This window comes from Strix aluco, chromosome 12 (genome assembly GCF_031877795.1).
Source record: "Strix aluco isolate bStrAlu1 chromosome 12, bStrAlu1.hap1, whole genome shotgun sequence".
NCBI classification, from domain to species: Eukaryota; Metazoa; Chordata; class Aves; order Strigiformes; family Strigidae; genus Strix; species Strix aluco.
Window position 1 is genome coordinate 3,993,266 of NC_133942.1, and position 23,345 is coordinate 4,016,610.

A 23,345-nucleotide genomic window follows, 5' to 3' on the forward strand; every position below is an offset into this window, starting at 1 on the left:
TCCCAATCCATTCACCCCCCAGTCTGTAGCGATAGTGGAGATTGCCCCAATCAAGGTGCAGGGCCTTACACCTGGCCTTGTTGAACTTCATGAGGTTCACATGGGCCCACTCCTCGAGCCTGTCAAGGTCAACTTCTTGACAAAATCCAACTGTATCACACTACTGCCCCAATTTGCAAGGGCACTATTATATAAATTAAGCAACCTTCTCCTCCTGAGCCACGCTGGCCATCTCCAGCAGGTCTGGGACAACTTTCATCAACTGCTCCCAGAGGACTCTGCCTCATTTCCAGCTGACAGCAAGTCTCCAGCACATTGAAGGCAGCTTATTTTCTCCCTCCTCTCACCCAGCCCGGTGGGGCAGGAACACTAATGTGATCCCATTAAATGGGCCAGAAGAAACCCAACCCACTTGAGCATCAGCCCCATCTCTGCCCTTTCCATTCATCAGCAATCTCAGTGTGAAGCATGGCTGTCAGAAGATTTCTTGGGTTTCCTTAAGTTCTTCTGCCAAGTTCTGATTAAAATCCTCCTAAGTGGTTTTCTCTTTATTCAATTTCCTCGAACTGAGAAGTAAAGCGGACCCGAGAGCGGCACAGAGTGCTGGAGCTAATAGCCACTGACACAGCCAGGCCAATCGAGTCTCCCACACCTCAATGGGAAATTGAAAGCGATTCTCTTCCCATCTCTCATATCAGAACATCAGCTCCCAGAGGAGACTGGGTTTTAATGGCCTTGCTCATTGGCAGGAGGCTGGAATCGCTCAGTTGATGTGGGCTGCCAAGACACCTCTCGCCAGGCGCTGCTTTAGTGCCACGTTTGAAATGGGTTGACCAGGGAGGATGGTTCCCAAAGGCTTTTGGGCAACGCACAACAGCAGAGCAGTGGGTAAGGAGCAAAGCACAGCACCATAACACAGGTCTCTATGCCCAGAAATGTTCAATTTACCAAAACCCCAGTCCCCGCCCCAACTCAACATGGTACCTTTCATTACAGTGGCTTCGAAGAGGAGACAACCTCTCATCATGGGCTCCTTGTGGTACCAGCTTGGGATCTGTACCAAATCAGGTCCCTGCCTTGCCCAGAAAGTCTGGCTGCTTTGGTGGCCTGGAGGATGAAGCCATTGGTTTCTTGCCCAGAAACAACAGGCACCTGTAAGTCTGGTCGCTCTTGTTCCTGTGGCCGAAGGCTGGAGACCATCGGGACACCGCGAAGATGTGGTGCATCTCACCCGTCCTTTTCTCCCAGCCAAGAGTGGCCAAGGAGAGCCCCTTCTGCAGCAAGGCAGATTCATTTGACCCTAAGGGCTCAAGCACACTGGGAGCATTGGATATGGAAGCAGTGCAATGGGAACCCCAAAACAGCCTCCGTTCACACAAAAAAAACCAGAACTAGATCTGGCACTGCCCTCTCCACCATGTCTTCCACCTTTGAAGGGCCCCACAGAGGGAGGTGCTCCTGCCAGGAGCCAAGGCACTACTGTTGAGTACACAGCCTGGAAATCCCCAAATTTCCATTTTTTTTAACGCCACGCACCTCCTCACGCCCTTGGGGGAACAGGTAAACACGGAACCTACTTACAGAGACCATGTGGACAGGACACAAGCTGGTCCAAGCTACCATTAGCTACCATTGAGTTATCTATCACGGAGAACACTGACAGCTCCTGTTTTCTTGGTCTGTAAGATGGAGCAGAGAGGAGCACAGGCTGTGAGCCCCTCAAAAGCAGGGCCTTTTCCTGGGTCGTGGCTCCTCCACAAACCAACCAGGCAGCGATCCAGCAAAGCCATGGCACATTCAGCCACCCTCACACTGAAGGGGGGTTTCATGTGCAGCCTTTGCTTTTTCGATGCAAGATCCAGTCCCTGCATAGCACGGCCTGAGAGCTGAACCACCCGCTCTCCCCACTAGCAAGGGGCTTTAACTCTTCCCCCAGGTCAGGGCAGCTAAGAAATGCTCTGCTTGTGGCCATAGGGTTTCTACCAAAAAGCTGGTTTCCTTCAAAGGGACATTCAAAGCTCAGCCTCTCCAGCTCCCTTCACCCTGTACACAAAGCAGAGTATTAATAGCCAGCCTGGAAGACCATAAAACACTAAATACCTAAAGAGTTCCTGTACCTTGAAATGTTAATGCTAAGCAAAAAAAGAAACCTTCCTGTTAACAAACTGCTCGGCTCTGTGATATATATACACAGTTGCCTTCCTCCCCTCCAAGCCACAGAACAGCAAACAGCACTTGAAACCCTAAAACGTCGCTCTACTTACAAGGCATCCTATAGATCTGTTCGTCTCCCCAACGCCCGGACGGGAGAGGCTTTGCCAGCACACGCCAGCTCTTCTTGATGACTTAGTTACCACCTCAAAGAGCTGACTGGCGCCCAGCCATCCTCCCCTTACAGGATCCTTTTCAGCCTTCGAAAGCAATCTCCCCCGGCCCCCAAGCACGCGTGGCCCAGCCCCGGCTCTTTCCTGTTCTTCCAAGCCTCCCCTCCCCACTCGACTGCTGGAGCTCAGCTCTAGCACTGATGTCTCCCCCCTTCTCTCCCATGGCTTTGCTCCCTTCTCCTTACAAAGGGCCTCTCTCACCTATGCTGTGGCAGGTCAAAGGGACACGGGAGCGGAGACCTGGGGCTGTGTGTCCTGCCGGGGAGGGTGGGTCAGGATCCTAAGCTGGCAGGGCAGCACCAGCTGGAAATACTTGCTAGAGCTGGTATAGTCACATTAGCCACGGCTCTTGCCATGCACCGTGCTCAGCGTAGGACCACGAGGACGTTGCAGCCCCTTCGCCACACCACACCGGTGATGCGGCATCCTGGCACCGACGCCACCTTTACAGTACCGATTATTTCTGGGATGCCCTCTCCAGGGAACAAGCTCCTTTCAGACAACACACCTCATTCCTCCACTCTCCACCATCCACTGACAAGCTGCCAGGCAGATGCCGCTCTCCCTCCTCCAGCCTGGCCAGCAACAGGCTTGAACCCAGGACCAAGCCCCAGCTCTGGGGTCCTCTTTCAAGGGCTGAGCCCAGGGGTGGTGGCCACCAGCCCTATGGCATGCAGTTCACTCCAGAAGCAGCCACATCCATCTGTTAAACAGATGAGCAGGGCCGTTCCCAGCACAGGAGGCAGCGTACCTGCATCCCAATGACTGCAGGGAGGGATTGGGGGGGCAGGCAGGGGGAGTCTGGGAACAGCATTCGTTTGCATAGCACCTGGGGAAAAAAATCACAACATTGCATTTACATAGCTAATTGGGGGAGCGAGCTTCCTGGAATTAAATTACTTTCTGGCTTGGGGGAAAAAAAAAAAAAAAAAACCCACACCACCACAAGCACAGGATTTGTAGCTGTAATGGTGCCTTCTCTACCCGGAGCACCTCAGGTGCTCTCCCCAACAGAGTCCATGCTCATGCCAAACAGGGGAGCATCCAATCCACGCGGAGGACACAGGAAACTGAGGCACGGAGACTCCAGTGTTCGCATCAAGAAAGGGCAGCCAAGAGCCCTGGCTGGATGAAAAGCACTTTTGAGTTGTATCACATCCCATCCCCTTGATGGGACATAAAATGTGGCGACCTCCATACTGCAACCAGAATTAAACCTTAAGCCTGCAAAGCAGGTGTGCCCTCTGCATTATTCATCACGACACGCTTCACAAGACCCCAAGTGAACAAGGGCCAGGCAATATTTTAAAATAAATCTAGACACTTACCGAGTTTTAAACCAATTTCAGTGTCAAGCACAGGGGAAACATCAGCAGATATGAGCAAGGGCCATTATCACTCCGTATAAAAGCTTTGTGGTTAACATCTTCCTGCAAAGGGATTTACCCCATCCACAGCGTGCTGGGATGGAGCCGGCACTGTTCAGCCAGCCGGGGACAAGGCTGGGGACACGGGAGGAGGAGAGATGGACAGCACGGGCACCACGTGTGCCCTGGGTTGAACGCTGATGGCCAAAGTTACCGCGAGCCCTGCGAGAGGCTGGCGGCCGGCAGAGCCCCTGACCTCTTACACCACAGCATCACCCCGGCAAAGTCCTCATCCCCAGCCCCAGGCAGCACCACCGCTGCCCGCGATCCTGTCCACCCCACCAGCACAGCGTGCCCACTCGCCCGCCCATGCCAGCCCGCAACCTGAGCTCACCCTAGAAAACCCTGAGCGCGTTTATTTACATCAGATCAGTTCCCTGATCTGGTCCGTGGGCAGGAATGAGTAACAGGGACAGGAATATCTCGAGCAGATGTTGTCACCAAATACAACATATCTTCAGGCTCCTGGTAGCTTTAAATCATTTCGGAGCCTGGCGATTTCTTTCCAGCCCTTGGCTGCTCTCTCCAGCTCTCCAACTCCAGCTGCTGGCTCAACATCTACGAGACCTGGGGTGGCTTTCCTCCTGCGGCCCAGTGAGGTCTCAAGTTCCAGGCACTGATCGCCATGAGGTAGGAACGTCACAAGAAGTCACCCAAAAAAGTCCACTGCCATCACCAGCTGCCTTTTATCCTGCACAGGGGTGGCGCCTGCCATCAGCTCTTAATATCTGGGTGCCCTCTCGCCCAGCCCATCTCTGAGGTTGCCTACACACAAGGACTCACAGGGAAGACAGAATTCACAGCTACACCCCAAAGAGCAACACAGCACCGTGCCTGCACAGCACACATTGGGAAAGCAGTGGCACAGAAGACACCATGCCTGCAGAAAACAGGGAAAAGGCGTCAAATCCCCAACAAGCCAGCCTTTAAAAGCAGAGGAAGGGAAAAGCAGCCAGCGCTTTGCTCCACAGCCCTTTCCAGCAGCCTCCCTGGCTGCTGGCTGGAGGAGCAGCTTTGCTCATTAGCAGGTTATTCCTGGCACACTCCCCCTGCATCAGCTCCCCGGCAGGGCCGTGGGAGCAGCTCGCCGGGTTTTGAAGCCTTCGGGGTCGCACGGCACTCGAGACGCGCGAATTTTCCTTTAAAGAAATCTCACTCAGGCAGATAAATGGTGCTGGGTAACTGGGGTCATTAGGCTAATAAGCAGCCACCGCCAGCCTGGAAGCAAAGCAACAAACACCAGAGAGTCTACCCGAGGCAGTTAGCCTCAAAATCTGACCCATCTCAAGTAGTTACTGTCTCCATCGGAGAAGAAATCGGGTCCATGAGTCAGCAGGATCAATCACCCGCCGGCCTTTTCATCAAAATCTCTAATCAAAGCGTCGGGGGAGCGGATTTGCAGCTCGCTCACGCCAAGGAAGCAGTGCAAGGACCCCGTTGAGAAGAAGCCATCCCCCCTCTGCCAGCCTCCTCATTAGCGCATTGTCATTCTACTCTCGCGCTTCGGAAATGGGGAGATGTTTTCTCCGCTTTCCCAGCGCGGCTCCATTTCCTACCACCATGTCCTTGACGGGGAGCCACAGGTCCTGCTTCCCACTCTGGCAGAGACGGGGCTGCGTTTCGGCACGACAAGCTATTAAACAGGATACAGCAATGCTGATGGGTCAGGCATCAGAACTAACTCACCCCTTAACTAGTCCTTCCTAACACTGCCAGCCAGGAAAGCAAACAGGGAGAGATGCAATTTTTCCTTTATAAAACCTTCAGAGGTGGGATCAGCTGAAACTCCCAGCCTGCTACATCTAGCGGTTATAAAAAAAAAAAAAAAAAAGCCCACATATAAATAACCTCTCAGCAGGAGCCAAAACTCAAAGACTAACCCCATGGTTTTAAGTGAACGAGGCCAATTTCCTCCTTTGTAGCTCTTGACACATGTTGGCTGCGTGCCCCCTTCTTGCCTTGTTCCTAGAGCAGAAGGCTCCGGGCGGCGGGTCCGGGGACGATAAGGAAACGAGTGGTGTAATTCCCAAGGCCTCCCAACACAGGCCTGTCAGCAGCTCTGGAGGCGGCCGATTCCAGCATGGCTGGAGAAAAGAAACCACGGTGAGAGGAGCAGGCAAGAGCCAGTAGCTGCCTGCGACCCCCTGCCACTTCCTCGAGCTGCCAGTGTCGCTCTGGCTGCTGTTCCCCAAAAAGAGCCGAGCCCTGTGGAGCCAGGGGTGGGAAACAGCGCTGGGATGGCAGGAAAAAGGCTTCTGCCAAGGGTTTTCAGTATGAGCAGGTCCCTACCCCAAGTGCTGGGCTTCCCACATGCCCTAAAAATCTCTGCAGAAAACGAAGGACAAGGTTAACACCAGCTCTGAAGGGATGGATAGAGTGAGGTTTGGAGGGGCTGTAAAGCAAAAACAGTTTTCACCTGAATGCCTCCATTGGGAGTTTCTCTGCCCGAACTCTGGCCCCAAGACAAGGAAACTCACAATGGGCACTACCCATCATATCTGGGTCAAAATCACCAGCACATCTTTGAAGCACAAGGCTGGGACCAGCCCGCAACGCCCCATCCTGGCTTTGCCCCACATCAAGCAACTGCTTCCCAAACCACCATCTCGAATGCAGATGAGCCCTCTTCATCCTCACCTCAATGGGGATCTCAGGGCAGAGCAGCTTGCATTTTGCCAAAGCCTCGCATCAAATGTCTTGACATTTGGGGTGGGAAAAGCTGGTTTTTGGTGTGTTGAGTTTTTCTGCAAGCACAGAAAGCGCTCGGCACACAGGGCTCACACCCTCAGCGCAGCAGCTCCCCGCTCCCATGCCGTTCCTCGGGGAGCTCAGTGGTCAAACCACATTTGAACTGTTTTGTACAGGAACAAGGCACAAAGAGCTGCCAGCGGAGGGTGAGATCAAGTCCCAAAAGGAAGCTCAGCAACATGAATCAGCTGTGCTGCTGTACTGGTGCCACCATTAGCTCGCAAAGGAGAAGAGGACAAGCACTAAGGGACAGCAAGAAGCTGGCGATGGCTGGGATACCACCACAGAAGAGGCCACAGCAGAGCTGGAGCCCTTTATACGCACCAGCAGGATGATGTAAATCAGTAGCACAGGATTAGCAGCCACATCTCCAGGGTTAGTGGCCACATCTCCACAGCCATGTCCACAAGCAGACTGGAGCCAAGCTCACGGTGGTCTCCAGGCTCTACACAGAGCATCACTCTCTGAGGTGCAAAGCTGGAAGCAAATGTAATAGCCACCATACAGCAATGTCCCTAGGAGAGTCTATGGCCACCTCCTGTTGGGCTTGGACCTAGCAGAGCCCACCTCTCTGATCTCACCTCTTCAACCTGCAGTCATCCAAGCGCCCCTTCACCCCAACCCTCGCCACTCCATCCACCACCAAACCTCATCTCTCCCACTAAAAATTACTAAAAAAAAAAAAAAAGGCAGCCATGCTTTGATTCTACATAAAGAATTCATGGGTGGGGGATGTTCTACATCCCAGTCAGGCCGGGACAGTCACAACTGCAGGAACAGTGCTAAAGATACCATGCAGGTCTGCCTCTACGGGTTATGGGGAAGAAGGTCTGCACAGATGACAGCAAACTGCTGGACAGGACAGCAGCAGCAGGGAAGACCCAGGTATGTATTTTTGGGGAGTATTTCTTTTCTGGCAGCTGCTCCTTCCATCCACTACCATCTGACCTCCCAGCCACTGCTCAAGCACCACCCCCAACACCACACTGTCCTCCCACAGAACCCGAAGAATATTTTCACACCAGCTTTGGGGCCCATCCGCTGCCATGTCCCCCACCTTACAATGTCCCCTCACCATCAGGTCACCCATAGCAGGGGATCTCTGCTCGGAGCACAAGCAGGGCATAACCACCCTGTGCTTGGGGGGGAAAACTCAGGGCAAAAAACGCACCGGTGGCTTCTACCCCTTCTCCCACAGAGGGACACAACCAAATCCACCTTCCTCGCTGCCTGAAACCGCAGCGCACGTGACCCAGAGAGGCTTTTCAGGAGAGCCGAGTCTCCAGCGGCTTCTGTTTGCCTTTCTCTTGTTTGCAGCAGCGTCGCATCTGGACGCTCGTCAGAAAAGGAGGAAAAAAAAAAAAAAAAAAATAAAACCGCCCTCCTCCTGCTGAACAACCTCTCAATCAAAACAAAGCCGGAGTGGCAGCCAAGAGCTGGGAGGCTCTTTTGTTTAATGCTTAACATCCCCCGGCCGGGCCAGCCCGCCCCAGCACGCCGAGGAGTGGGGTGCAGGGGCGATGGCACGGGCAGCGAGCCGGGGTGGAAGATGGCAAGGAAGCGCCCGCCGCCCCGGCGAACGGACCCCGGGGCCAGCTCGGCCACACGAAAGCAGCCAGTGGGGCAGACAGCGAAAACGGGTTTCCCAAGCCTGGCCGGCGCTTCTCCTCCGTGCACGGCCATTTTGCTGAGCATGGCTGCTCGCTGAGAGCAGCCGCTCCCTCCCACCAAACCCCAGCTCAGCTCTGGCCATCCCCACTGACCCGTGGCTTGCTGGCTACCGAGTCAGGGACAGACCTCCTTGCTGGTCCACATGCTCTGGGCACAGGCTCATTTCTCTCCCTGCTGCAAGCTCTCACTCCTGTCCCCCCAAATATCTTTTGGGGCTCCAGCAGCACAGGCTGGTGCAAGGAGCTGCCCAGGCACCGAACCACAGCCCAAGGCAAACCTGTGCTGGGTGCTCAGCCCACCCCAGAGACCCTGAAAGGTCTCAGCACCGTTATCGCCAACAGGTTTCATCATGATCAGCCCCATCCCTGGTGAATTGATGACTCGTGTCCCAACACACCAATGGCATCAGGTTCGAGGAGGGTCCATAACAAGCCAGGGCATGCTGCAACAGAAGGCTGGATACAGCCAAGATATGCACCTAGAAAAAAGGGCATTTGGGATATTTGGTTCCCAAGGCTTCACCCCGGGAAGCAGCAACCAGAGGAGCCATGGGGTCACACCAGCAAAACACGTCCCCATCGAGCCCACGGGCCACGCGCACAGGCTCCGTCGCTGCGATGTCAGACATGGGAACAAGGGTGATCTTGCCTGTGGACACTGCGCCAGCTCGAGCACCGGCTGATGTGAAAGGGTGTCTGAAAAAACCCAAAGCAAAGCTCTTTCCTACATCCAGCAAGGAGTGGAGGGCTGCAAGCCCCTACAGTGAGATATTTAAAGAGCACAAAAGCAGAAGGAGGGGCAAACGGCAAGGTGACTGTGGCACTGAAGCGCCTCGTCAAGGAAAAATACTCGCTACTGAAGTGCTCTTTAATCCAGCCAAGGAGATACAACAAAACCTCCTGGCTGGAGGCTGACTGCTCAACATGCACGTATGTACAGGGAGGTCATCTACCCCAGGCTGCAGCCAGCAGGGCTGGTGGGAGGGAGAGACGGTCTCTATTTCTTCATCCCCAGACGGAGACCAGCCTCCCTGCCCGAAACAGAAGCGGGAGCAGCACAGGGTTAAGCAAAGGACAAGCTGCTGGAGACCAAAGTTTGGGTTGAGTCACGTTGTGGTCGTTCCTGTTTCAGTCTGAGCAAGTTTCTCCCTTCCCAGGCAGGGTTTGTCCCCAGGCCTGCAGGACCCCGTTGCCTTCGTCCCACCGATGCGCTACCCAGAGGAGCTGCCCTCCCACAGCCACCACTACCCCTGCTCTTTGCTTGCCCTTCAGACTCCACATGCCATTTCTGGGGCATCTCTGCAGCTTTCAGGAGACAGGAAGAGCTCAAAGCCATGCCCACCTCCATCTCATCCCCTCCAGCCTCCACTCTGCCCCAGCCATCAGCCCATCCTCAGGCTCTTCCTCCAGAAATAAAATTTCTTTCCCACCCCTCACCATGCAGACCCCTTTCTTCTCCTTGCCCACGGCTTTCTCGACCCAAAGGAAGCCATCTAGCTGCCCCCAGGAGGCTGACAAAACGCAGCCGATATTTCCTCCCGACCGCAAACGCAACATGTTTTCCTGCAGATCCAGACCTTAAATCACTTCTCAAAACAGGGCTTAACCCTCCAGGCCGAGCCTTCATCGATGTGGCTTGTATCTGAATCTGCACAAATAAAGTGGCAGAACCGTCCTCATGGGGTATCTGTACAGAGATGACAGAATGGTTTGGGTTGGAGAGGACCTTAGAGACCATCTAATCCAACTCCTCTGCCATGGGCAGGGACATCTCCCACTAGATCAGGTTGCTGAAAGCCCCGTCCAACCTGACCTTGGACACTTCCTATCATGGGGCATCCACAACATCTCTGAACCACCTGTTCCAATGTCTCACCACCCTCATCGTAAAACATTTCTTAATATGGTCAGTCTAAACCTACCCTCTTCCAGTTTAAAGCCATTGTCCCTGTCCTGTCACCACAGGCCCTGGTAAAAAGTCTGTCTCCATTTATCTTGTAAGCCCCCTTTATATATTGAAAGGCTGACACAGGGTCTTCCTGGAGCCGTCTCCTCTCCAGGCTGCACAACTGCACCTCCCTCAGCCTCTCCAGAGCAGAGGTGTTTCAGCCCTCGGACTACTTCATGGCCTTCCACCAGACCCACTCAAGCAGGTCTGTGTCCTTCTCATGCTGGGGACCCCAGAGCTGGACATGGTGCTCCAGGGGGGCCTCACCAGAGCAGAGCAGAGGGAGAGCATCACCTCCCTCAACCTGCTGGCCACACTTCTTTTTATGCAGCCCAGGATGCGATCGGCTTTCTAGGCTGTGAGTGCAGTGCCAGCTAATTTGTTCAATTTGTCACCCAGGTCCTTCTCTGCAGGGCTGCTCTCAATCCATTCCCCCTCTGTACTGATAGCAGGGATTGCCCTGACCCAGGTGCAGGGCCTTGCACATTGATCTTCATGAGGTTCACATGGACCCACTCCTCCAGCCTGCCAAGGTCCATGATGTTTGGGCCCCTGTCTTCATAATCCTCACCTCGCTTTGGCATTTCTACCTGCAGAGGGTTTCTTCAGCCGCATCAGTGAAAGAACTAAATCTTTAATAGTAAAAATACAGGGAAAGCCATGCAGGGTATGGCCAAAGATCCCGCCAGCTCCCACGCTGGCTTTGACAGCGGCCAGCAGCAGATGGCTATGAAGGAACATAACAGCCAAGCATGTTGAGATATTTCCCAAACCAATTCCCAAGCTCCAACCATCCTCGGGCTTTTCCCAAGCCAAAATACGTTGCCCTGTACACCCCACTGATGGGCTCCTCCTCCACAAACCCACCCAGGTGCCCCAGAGCATTGGTGAACTTTCAGCATCCACAGCTTTTTGCAGCAGCATTCAAGTCCATCATTGAAAAGAGCATCTGCTCCTCTTCCTGGTTTCATTCACTCTGCTGCCAGAAAGGACAAGGAAACAACACGTTGTCTCCACATCACTTTGTAATTTTACAGGCTTCAGTTGCCTGCCCCAGGAGTCTTCCTCTGGAACAAGGGAAGCACCGACCTACTTAGCAGCTCTTCTCACAGTCATCCCATGGCTGACCATCCCCACCACCCTTCTTATATGCTCTATCTTTTTGTGTATGGGAAAAAAAAAATCTCCAACATCTCACCGGTCTCAGCAACTCCCCCAACATCCCTTCCCAATGCCCAGCACTGTGATCCCCACACCAAAGTGACAACCTTCCTGGGGAGCCACCGGCCGCAAACACAGCGACACACACCCCGACACCCACCCAGCCGCCCTCCCAGCACCCCAGCACGTGTTGACAACAATCGGGCTGAGCCACCCCAAACACACCCGCTCACGATGCTCACCCTATGCACAGCAAACGTGCGGCTTCACAGGCACGGACCAGCGACACAACGCATGCACGAGTGCGGAGGAGCTTCTGCTCCAAGCACGAAGAACTCCACGCACTCCAAGTTTTCCCCCAGCCGCCCACAGAAATCACATCAGCTGCTGTGATTACCAAGGAACAAGCTAACCGAGCTGCCGCTCCAGCGGCCGTATCCAGAAACGACTGCGCAGCCACCCAGAGCCAAATGTCACTTGGATGGACAGACAGCCATTTGTTGGCAGGCTTTTTGTGACCCCCAGGGACCTCAAAGAGCAGCTTCTCTGGCTCAGCATCACTGCTGCATGTTAGCGGAGGAGCCACACGTAAAAAAAATCACCCACAGCAACTCATCGGCCCGAGGCTGATCGTCACCACAAGTGGGACAAAGCCCACGTACCAACAGCAGACCAAGAAACGAGGCGGTAACTCCTGTCAACCCTGCACCTTGTGCTTGCCTGAGCACCCACACAGATCCCACATTTACCAACACGTTAAGGTCTCCTTCTCTGCATATGATGCAACCAGAGAGAAATAAATTCCTCCGGGAGCTGCAAGGAGCTTTGACACACAAGGTGAAGCCACCAGGAAGCAGAGCACAGCAGCCAAAAGGCACTGCCCTGTCCTGTTGGGAGCTGGAGCAGGCACAGGACCGGGACATAACCTTCACCACCAGCCCAGGCTCCTTCCGCAGAGCAACAGGAGCCAGAGCGGCTTGGCCCTGCTCGGCACAGCTGAGCACTGAAGAAACCAAATCCCCAAGGGTACGATGGCACCCTGACGCACAGCGACTGCGGGCAATTTGCGGGTGCACAGTTCCCAGAAGCCAGGCACGGCTTGACTGGTGCCCTCCCATCACCACATCCAGACCCTGGGACGTCACACGGCCAAACCACCTTTCCCACCAGAACCAGGAGGCACCAGCCATACGTCAGTGCTGGCCCCCAACAGTCCAAGACACACAGTCCCACCGTAAGCTCCCGCTCCCTCGTCACCCACAGCGGCACGTCCCGGCACAGGAGCAACTGTCATAGCCACCTCCACCCACACCCCGACACTGTTCTTACCTTCTCCGACTTCACCTTTTTCAGCTGCCGACACTCACTTTCCCCATCCTCCAGCTCCGACTTAACTCCCAAGGGATTGAGCGCAGCTCCCGTGTCAATAGCTATACTCCCAAGCTGCTCGGCAGCAGCAGGCTCTGTCCCCTGGCCCCCATCATACTGTCCCACCCTCACTGCCAGGGCCAGGGGCTGCAGCACGCTGGGCTCCTTCTCCGCCGCAGCCCCTGCACCCTCACTCCTTTCCTTCTTGCTCTTGGATGAGCCACCCTCCTTCTCCTTCTTGGAGCCGGCCACGCTGCGAGACGCCTTGGCCGATTTCTCTGAGCCCTTGGGGGTGACGGCGGGCACCAAGCCACCCGAGTTCGCACCGTCCCCAGAGCGTCCTTGAGCCTCCTTCTTGCCACCAGCTCCCTCGCTGGGAGTGAACAAGGAGGTCCCTGGGGTTGGCTTGCCACTGTCCTTCACACTCTTGCTCCTTTTCGACTTGGATTTACCCTCCTTGCCCTGCGGGCCCGGCACCGGGCTCACAAACTTGATGTTATCCGGTAGGGTTGCCACTGCGTTGGGTGCCGGGAGCCCCACCTCTTTGGAGCCCGACATTTCCAATTTCTGCTGATCCTTCTCCAAATCAGCGTCCAGGTCAATGATGAGATTCCCTACACCAATGTCCCACTCATCCCCGCTGTCATACGTCTCAACCGGGTTTGCATCGATTCCTTTCCCTCCGGAAGCTCCGCTGCTCAAGGACATCTTAGAGTTAACGGCCCCTCACGGTTCAAGGCTCTTCCCTGCCTCCACGCCCTGGGGGTCACCTACGTCCTCGGGGGGCTTCCAGCGGTGGTCGGGGTCTGCCCAGGTGACGGCATCGCTGCTGGAAGGGAGAGCAAAGACAACAGGGTTACACAAGAAGAGCCCCGGAGCAGGCTGATCTGCCTTCACCGGCAGCCACACGTGCAGGCAGGAAAGGTCCTGGGCAGGGTGAAAGCGCCCAACCTCCCAAATCCCCCGTCGCACGACGCAAGGCAGCATCCTCCTGCCACCCCCACCAGGCTGGGGGCTGCCCCTCAGCTGTCCCTGCAGCAGCAGCCATCTGGCACCAGTCCCTCGATCAATACCAGCCCTGGCAGGTCACGGCTCTCGGCTCCAACAAGACATTACTCACACGTTTCCCTGCTCGCCATTTCCCTCTGAATTATCGAGCGCTGCCCCTGGGAGGGAGGATTGATTCCTCTCCTGCTGATGCCACCCGGGGGGAGGGCTCCTCTCCACACCAGCCTCGCTGCAAGGGACGAGAGCCACTCCCCGGGGAAGTCAAGTGCCTCAGTGGGAAATAAATCCCAAGCTTCAGAGCGCCTGTGACACTTGGGACACGTCAGAGCGGTTGCCGAAGGCCAAATCGCAGCAGGAAGCGCAGGGTTTCCATCCCGCACCTCCAGGCAGCACAACACGGCACACGGCTTTAGGACGTTAAACCACCATCACCTCCAGCATGATGAGCTGCACAGCAGGCTTCGAATGATGGCAAACAGAGACACAGCGGCACAGGAACCCGGTCTTAACTGAGAAGAGGGGGGATCAGCCCTCCCTGGCCACGCTGTGGCCAACCCCAGCTAGCCCAAAATTTCTCCTCCCAACTTCTCAGCCCCTGGCTCTCCCTGTTCTCAGATGCATTGTACGCTGCCATGTCCCCAGAGGCAGCGACAGGGGGAGGAAAACAAACAAAAAAAAAAAAAAAACCAGAAAAAAAAAAGAGACACCCACGCAAAACCTGAAAAAGCACCGGAGTCACTGGCTGAGATTAGCTCGTGGCAATTACACTGACGAGACATAATTAACACATGAAACAGCTTCTTCCCAGCAGCCACCCGGCCAGCTACTTGGCCCCAGCCGCCCGCTCTCCAGATCGCTTAAGAAAGCCTTGACCACCCATTTGGACGAAGCTCCTCTCCAGCAGCACTGTCCTCCCCTTGCCCGCCACGCTCTGGGCCTGACGGCTCCTGGTACTATTTAAGAGCAACACTTCAAAAACAGGTGACTTAAAGAGAAATGAGAAGGGAAGGGAAAAAAAACCAACCACCCCACACACGCACAAATTTCTTCAAACCCCAGCAGGCAGGAGCCTGGAAAGCAGCTTCATGGTGCGTTTCCAGAGATGCAAACACTGTAAAAATGCCAGGGATTCTTTCATCAGACAGGCTGCCGCAGCCAGACCATTTTCCATCTGCTCCCCACAGCATCCTCGGCTCTGTACAGCTAATAATCCGCTCTCTGACAGGTCATTACGGAGATTTTTAACCCCAGGAGCCGGGGGCTAGCATGCAAACTGGAAATGAAAAGCACTGACCTCTCATTTCAGCGGCAGAGAAAGTGCCGAATCAGGAGATCACTTTGTGCACAGGAGTCGCTAACAGCTTCCCAAAGCCGCCCTGCGCGTTTCTATCATCGCCGCCTCCTCTTCCTCCTCCTGACCCAGCACCCACTCCCCAGCACCAAACCGGGGCGTCCAGCCCGACCCCACCGACCTGCCTCTCCAGAGCCTCTCTCAGAACCACCGATGGGGCCGGCAATCAGCGGCGATCGGCAAGCGACCATCTCATCTCTGCACGGTGCAGACCTCCCCGGCCGGCAAGCGTTGCTGCCGCCAGCTCCCTTTGTGCTGTGGATCCTTTGTCCAGATGGGCAAAACCAGTAACAAGGTGGATAAACTAGATTTTTAGCTGGTAGCAGCCCCTTCCCTGCCCAAAGTTGAGGCACAGCGTCCAGTCACAACCCGCTGGACAGGGCTCGGGGACACGGCGCTGCTGCACAGGACCAACACACATGAGCTACCAGGAGAGGAGAAGGCTCAGCCTCCAACTCCAAGAGCTGCCCACTCAAGGTTGGAGCACGTGAAGGGCCATGGCCAGCTCAGATCAGAGGGACACACAGACAAGGACCTGGCCCCGCAGTTGCAGGGAGGCAACGGACACTCCACAGGGTTGTACTGTGACAGGCAGAGCATCACCCGCTCCACGCAACGCCTCCATGACGCTGGCTTGGCTGGCTCTCAGCTCACACTGGGGAACTCGCCTTGCTGTTTTCAGTGTGCATATATACATGCACACACACATATAAATAAATATTATTTATATATATGAAATAAGGAGAGCAGATGAGCAGGACTTTGGTCTGAAACTATGCAAACAGCAGCAGCGTTTGCCAATTCCTACCACAACAAAAGGAAGAAGGAGCCCAGAAGTCCGCTGGGTCCCTGGCGATTAGAGAGCCAGGAACAATCAAAGGGTTAGAAAACAACAGGAGAAAAAACATCCACCCAATGGAGGAGGCGTCGAGGGAGCCCGAGCTCTGCTAATGCAGAGGGAAGGGAACCGCAAACAGGACAGACGAGAACACGCTGGATTTGCAAGAGCAGACGAAAGGCACGTCGCGCCAAGAGTGAGACAGGGAGGTCGAGACGTGCCACCGCAGGAAGAGGGACCAGGGCAGCGACCGGCCCTTTCCAGCCCGGGGCTGCAGGACGCTGGTACACGTTCTGGGGGGGGTCCCCCGCATGTCAACCATTACACATGGCTCTACAGCACCTCCTGAAGCTCAAATACCCCCTCCCTGAAACACCCATCTCAATTCCCCATGTCTCTTCTCCAGTGAGCCACACTCACTGGCTCAACCTCTGCAGCTGGAGGAGGGTTTTGGGTGCCTCTCCCAAGCAAGACACCCAGGGACCCCTGACCTGCCATACTGTGGCAGATGGGAACCCCTGGCTACTGCAGCCCATGGTCCAGAGGGGGAGGTCCCTTTCCCACCACCCGGTTTGCCCAAGCTGGAAAAGCGCCGGGTGCTATCCAGATCCTCCCCACTCTCCTGCCGGGGGGGTGTAACGCCACCACAAATCACAGCATCTCAGAAAACAGACCGAGGAGATTGATTCAGCTATAAACGTGTCCTTCCTCTTACCTCCTGCCATCGCGGGATTGATCCCCGCGCAACATGAAAAGCATGTGCTCACTTGTTGGCCTGGAGACCTGCCAACAAAGCGTTTTAAGAGCAGTCCTGGAGCGCAGATCCTACAAGGAGACAGCTTTCTGCTTGGGAATGCTGCACACACACAGCACCAGACATGAATAATTCAGCTCCATTAGGTGCCGAGACCTCTACAATCCGCATCTACGGGCTGGGACAGAGCCAACCATATTAAGAGACAAACCTGAAAGTTCACTTTCAGAGCTGCAAACACACCTAGAGAAAGCTATTCAAACAGAATAGCTCGCCTTCAAAAAAGGGAGCGAGGAAACCGCATGAGCCCCCGGCTCTTTGTGCTAAAACATGTGCAAGATGCTCGGCAGCAAACCCACCGAGCCCGCGCCTCTCCAGCTTTCTCTGCTGGTTACTGGAGGCCAAGAAACCAAAGCGGGGAAGGACTGAACGCCCAAGGGCGGCGAGATGCAGGAGAAAGTTCTTCTCCTGGCAGCAACCAGCCCACACATAGGGAGACTGTCTCATACCCATGTGCTCCAGCCTGCAGCGCTCCAGGATCAGCCTCTGGTGGCTTCCAGACATGACCGACTGCAATTTTCACCCTGATTAACTTTCAGGAATGCCCGCAAGAAGGAGCTGCAAAGACGACACGGTGGGGCGGGGGGGGGGGGGAAATCTCCAGGACACGGCGTTTCCTCTGGCAGGGTACAAGGCAGGGAGCAGAGGGTTTCAACAAGATGCTTGCGCAGGCTGGGAGCAACCCTGGGCAGCAAACAGACCCCTCTGCTCCCTCCCAGGGGGAGGCAAAGGCAGCGCTGGCAGTCGGGGAGAGCATCCATGGAAGAGATGCTGGCCCCCCCAACTAGCCAAGACCCCGAAGGGCTCCCCACAAGCCCCCAGCCCCACTCTGCCAAGGCAGCGGCACGAGGGGCCGCAGTGCCGAGGCCCTTCCTCCCGCCACTGGCAGCCAGCCGACAGCTCTCCCCATACGCTGCCTCCGCACAAGATCCCTTTTTGTTTCCTTTTACGACTAAAGAAACTCGGGGCGGGGGGGGGGGGGGGGGGGGGGGGGGGGGGAAACACGCCTGCCTTTCCCGAGCTGCCGCACTCGCTCCCCGCTCAGCTCCTACCACCGCATTTGTAATCCCCCAGCTGGGCTTGTTTGGGTTGGATTTTTGTTAAGTAACTCCCATGTCTTTTCTGCAGATTTCTTTTTAAGATGTTCCCCTCTCTCCCCGCCCCCTCTCTCTAGAGATGGGGGAGAAAAAAAAAAAAAAGAGGAAAAAAAGAGAAATGTTGAACGCGAGCCAGCTGGCACGCACAAGAGGAGACGGAGAAATCTGCACAAAGGAGCTTCCTCACTCACTTGCTGCTTTCAGCTCAAGAAATCACGCAGGGGAGGAGGGTTTGCTCTCCCCCATACATCAGTCAAGCCATAGCAGACAAAGGAGATTTACCATGACACCCTCCAGAACTGCCACCCAACGGGGGCAGGATCCCTCAATCGCCTTCACCCGGCAGGAGTCCGAGCTGTTGCAAAACACGCCGAAGCGCAGGGCTTCAAAACAAGCTGTTCAATGTGGAATTAAGCAAGATTTTGAATGGAGGAGCTGTGCTCCCGCCTCCTCGCTCACACAAGGCGCTGGGAGAACTTTGGTGGCTCTCGAGGCTGAGCGGGACGGCGCCGGCGAGCTGCCAGGAGGGAGAAGGCTGAACCCAATTTGAATAAAATGGAGCCACCCTTCTTTTTTTAATATGGAGGTGCACCCCGCCAAGACTACATCTTCCAGCATGCACTGCAGCTGGAGCGCCCAGAGAGACGTCGAGAAACTTATGCCGGGACTCCAAGTTTCCATAGGCTGAGGCTTGACACTGGAGATGAACCTGACACAGGGCAGCGCTCGAGTCATGAGTCATTTGTTGGCATTCTTGAGAAAAGCCTGAAATATTTCAGTCCAGGCATTACAAAAGCAGGACAGACGAGGTCACTGGAAGCGGCTGGAGATGGAGGAATATAGGAGAGGTGAGCAAAGACCTCTTCCGTGTAGGGATGGACAGGCAATCACCCTACCTGGAGCAAAGCTCGGGAGATTTAGCAGTCAAAACACCCACCTGCTACCAAATACACACTCAGGTGTCAACCACACATTCAACATCGGTCAAAAGATGCAGCTCAGATCAAAATTCAACCTCACATCCACCTCCATCCGCCCATGGCCTTAAAACACGACCTTTACAGCAACACTCAGCAAGGCTACTGCGCACAAAGAAGTCCAGCAAAACTGTCAATACAAGATAAGTGCGCTCTGTGCCAGATCTCAACCTGGCTGTGTTTGAAGAAAACACTTCACCAGATTAGCTAAGACCCAGTGTTAGCTTCTTATTGACACTTCTTTATCCTCAACACCAAACAGGACTTGAGGAGAAGCTCCATCTAGGGCTGAAAAACCCAACGTTCTTGAACACAGCTCGATGGCAAAGCCACCCTCGCCAGACCCCCTCACTTCCCTCAACTCCCAACAAGCCAAACACATCACCGATACGCGAGGCACACAAAAAGGGGGAAGACAAAAAGGAGGAAATGTTTCCGGCCTTCCAGTATGTTGCGAAAGGGGGAAAACTAGAACAAGTTCCTCTTTAATCCTTCCATCACTCTTGGAAGTGTCATCACCAGAGTCCCAATTTTTCATGTGTTCGTGCCTTGAGAGCCCACAGTTCTTCAGATTTACAATTATTTGGTTTTGATGTCTCTCAGCCCTTGCATTTTTTCCAAGCTGCCTGCCTCTGCACTGAATAAAACACAACCCACATTTCCACCACCAATACACAAGGAAGTCCAGAGCTTCATATTTCAAGAAAACTAACAGCAAGAGAAGCATCACTCAAAAGCATGGTCCTCAGCTCAAGCAGGAGGCACATCAATACCTACAGACCCACATGAAGGCACCAAATGTCACTTTATTTCATTCCTGTGAAGGACAGCAGGCAGACATCACCCGGTACGCTTGTCTGCTCTCCACCGACTCGCACTGCTAGAGTCACTCCTCTGGTGGGAAGCTGAGCAAACACCACTGTTACACACAAGCACGAACGCATGTGTCAACACGATACAAGTCACAGAACTGTAGAGCAGACCAGGTTGGAAGAGACCTTGAAAGGTCACCTGGTCCAACCTTTTGTGGGAAAGGGAACCCAGATAAAGTTATCTACCACCCTGTCCAGTCGCATCTTGAAGATCTCCAGCGATGTAAACTCTACCAAGTCCCTGAGGAGGTTGTTTCAGTGAATGATTGTTCTCACCGTAAAAAATTTCTTTCTTATGTTGAAATTAAACCTCTCCCAGTGCAACTTGTATCCGTTGCCCCTTGACTTCTCCAGGTGGCTCCTCGTGAACAGAACGCCTTCACCCTCTTTGTATTCGCCCTTTAAGTCCAGCGACTTGGCTGTGTGCGTGTCCCTCCTACGGAGAGCTGACGGACCTCCTGCGAGGCAGGAGCCAGGTTTGCAGGAAAGGTCACAGTGGTGGGATAAAGCAACATCACGGACTGGAGGAGCGTCAGGCACAGCTAGGGCAGACGAGAGCTGTGCCAGCACTTCATTACAGCTCTCACGGCACTGTCCTGTGCGAGGCACGTCCCCTTCCCAAGCCTCTGCCATGGAGATGAGCAGGTAGCAGCAAGGCTCAGGCTTGGCTCTTCCTCTGGACCATTGCCTGCTCATCCAAAAACACCAGGCTAGACTTCTTCCAGCAAGCATGACCTTGCAGACTTCAAAATCTCTGACAGCTGAAAATGGCCAAGAGCTTTCTCAGCAAGCCCAGCACTCAGATCCACATCCATAAACATAAACTAGTACCCAGCACTCTTAACATTCAGCTGTGCTGGGAAAGAGGAATTGAAAAAACCCACGTGCATGGGAGAAAAAGCATTTGGTGGATAAAATAATGGAGCCAGCTTCCTTCCTGCAAGCTCAACTCTCAGATCTATCCTGAATTAGGGACGCCCAACTGGGATTTACCCCTCACCGTTGTGTCTGCACGCTGGAAGACACCACCGTGTAATTGCTGTGCCCAGACCTGCACATGACGGTTTAACAATAACTAGAAACACAGCCCCATCTTCACCCCAAACCTGCATCCCACGATCTCCACATGTCACCCTGCGTGACTGCAGGTGTCACAGCATCGCCAGCACACGGCACCCAGCGGGGCCTGGCAGGCACAGGCAGGAGCGGAGAGGCATCACCGCGGGGTTCGGCTGTTGGAGGCTGACACATGGACCGTTGGCAGCTACACAGTGGCAAAAGCAAAAAGCAACCCTGTGAGCAATAACCAGCCAGGGTTAACTCAGAAGCGCTTCAGATGAGCGTAAGCTAGACAAGCCGGCGCGCTACAGCTCATCAGAGGCGCTGCCGGCAGCACCGGACACGGCCCCGGCACTCTCCTACCACCGCAAAGCCCATTCTTGTTGAACCCAGCCAGCCATGCTGCTACTGGCTGTTGCCAAAAATAACATTAAACACTCAAAATGGGACATCTGAGCAAATCTGTTTGGCACTGAGCTCTGCATCACAATGCTTCCCACAGGGACAAACCTGGGGGCTGACTGTCCCTCAAGCAGAGAGCTGGTTTCCACCAGGGAAATGGAGCAGCTGTGTGGATTTAAACCCGGTCTGGTTACACCCTTGCTAACCCCAGTGCAGAAGTGAACTGATTTACAAGAAGCTTAAAGTTATCTGAATCAGTGGCCCGTCCTCACACCCAGCCTAGAAGGGGGTAGAGAGCACATAAAAGTAACCAAAAAGGCTTACAAATTCCAGATAAAGCCTCGCACAGGCTGGACGATTGCCAGCAGCCTGAGAAAGTCAGCAGTGAGAGGAAGCAGCAAGATGGATGTGACCAGGAAAGATCCCCGAAGCATCAGTCATGGAGACGAGAAGCAAGAAGAGCTGGTGAAGACCAAAGACAACCAACGGGCATAAATAACCACTGGCGTAAGTGCTGGAAAAAAAAGAGCTCACCCTTTTCCCCCTGCTTGCCCAACACCATCAGCAGGGCTGCAGAAAGGCACCCGCAGTTCTGGCAGCAGGCTGAGCTCCTGGGCATTAGTGTGAGCAGAGCGGGCGCCTCCGAACCAGCCATGTGCACCTTTTCCTTACGGGGTTTTGGAGGCAGCGAGGCTCCTCGCCTCGCTCCCAGCCACCCTGGTATCCCTGCTGTCCCACAGCCCCATGGTGGTCCCAGTCCAGTTGCAGCCACACGGTTTCCAGTGAGGATGACCCTCCACAGAGGTACAGCAGGACACAGAAACCACCAGCTGCGTGGCAGAAGCAGGGAGGGCTCCGTGCTGAAGTCAACGTCTTGTTTCTGTCTTCTCCACCTGAAGGAAGAGCGCCAGTGATCCCAGCTGAGGGATGCCCAGCTGAACAGCATCTCCCAGCCACAGCCCTGCCTCTACAGGAGAGTACCACGCAGCAGCACAACTTGCAGAGGCCAGACAGACGGTCATTTGCTCGCTCCCAGGGAAGGGACAGCTTCTGGGCTTTATTTTTTCTTTTAGGAGAAGAGCACACAGGCAGCCTTGGCTGTTTCCCAGGCTTCAAAAGAGGACGAACATCTCTCGGCCGCTCCAAAAATGAAGGAGTAGCCACTTCACCTATTAATGCCTTTAATTCCCTTCATTCAATAACCAATTAGGGCACCTTGGCTACAGGAGCTAAGGCTTCATTTGCAGCAGAGGTCTGTACGTGCAGCTGTAATCTCTCTTGCTGTCAAACCATCAGCCTGGCAACACTTTGGGAAAAACCAACCAGACTGTGAAGTAAAGGAGGAGGGAAGGTGTACACAGACAGGGACAAATGCAAGTAGAACAAGTACCATGCCAAGAAATCCTTTTTTTTTTTTTTTTTTCCCCTGGGAGGGATAATAAATAGGTGTATTTCACAGATTAATAAAGCACATTTGCAAAGCTATGATATACATCAGAAAGTTGCTAATTTACGCTAATGACCCATTGCAAATTGCCAAATTTTGTGAATTAGCCAGCATATAAAGGAATACAATAAAAACCAGCAAGAACCATGCATCAAAGTGTACTTGGCTTATTTTGGTAGTCGTAGTTCACTTTTAATTACTTGTGGTGATAGGTACAGAGGAAAGGTACAGATTAGACGTGAAACCCCAAAAAAAATAAACAGAAAATCTTCAGGACAAGAAACTTCACCATGGCATCAGCTACTAAATCTTTGGGGAAGGAGCAGTAATTCTCCTGGAGATTAGTAAGACTCTACCTCTTCAATTGAATTGATGGCGGTTAACGTTAGCTAAGTCATTACACACCTCATTTTCACTCCTTTAAAAGCTGCAAAGCAGACTCCTCCCGAGCTGCCCTTTCCACCACTGGAGAAGCACCAGATAACTCCGAGCCAAATCTTTGGACTCACTTGAGTCACGAACCGTCTGTTTGATCAAAACCACAAACGGGCTCAGCAAATTTATTAAAATCATTCCCAAACCGCCTTGTTTTGTTATCAATACATCAGCGTCGCCACGCAAAGAGACGAGATGTCACACGTGATGTAGCACTGTACAAAGATATCATCAGAAGAGTGGCCGAGAGGGCCCAGGAACAGCTCTGAGGGAAAATCTGATGCCACAAAACCTTCCCGTGTCCGCGGTGTGCTTGGGGAAGGAGCAGCATAAAGGGAC

At 54.1% G+C, this 23,345-nt stretch overlaps 1 protein-coding gene across 3 annotated transcripts in view; it reads right to left on the reverse strand.

Annotated features, from left to right (window-relative positions):
• The window catches only part of ZNF609 (zinc finger protein 609), a 73,898-nt gene that overhangs the window by 45,711 nt on the left and 4,842 nt on the right, over positions 1 to 23,345 (reverse strand). The window contains exon 2 of one of the 3 annotated variants that reach the window (XM_074837906.1): positions 12,668 to 13,535. The exons of 1 other annotated variant lie outside the window; for it this stretch is intronic. In XM_074837906.1, coding sequence (XP_074694007.1) covers positions 12,668 to 13,414 — 747 coding nt within the window. In that variant the 5' untranslated portion in view covers positions 13,415 to 13,535. The remainder of the gene's footprint in view (positions 1 to 12,667; positions 13,536 to 23,345) is intronic. One more of the 3 variants, XM_074837907.1, reaches the window with a different exon arrangement.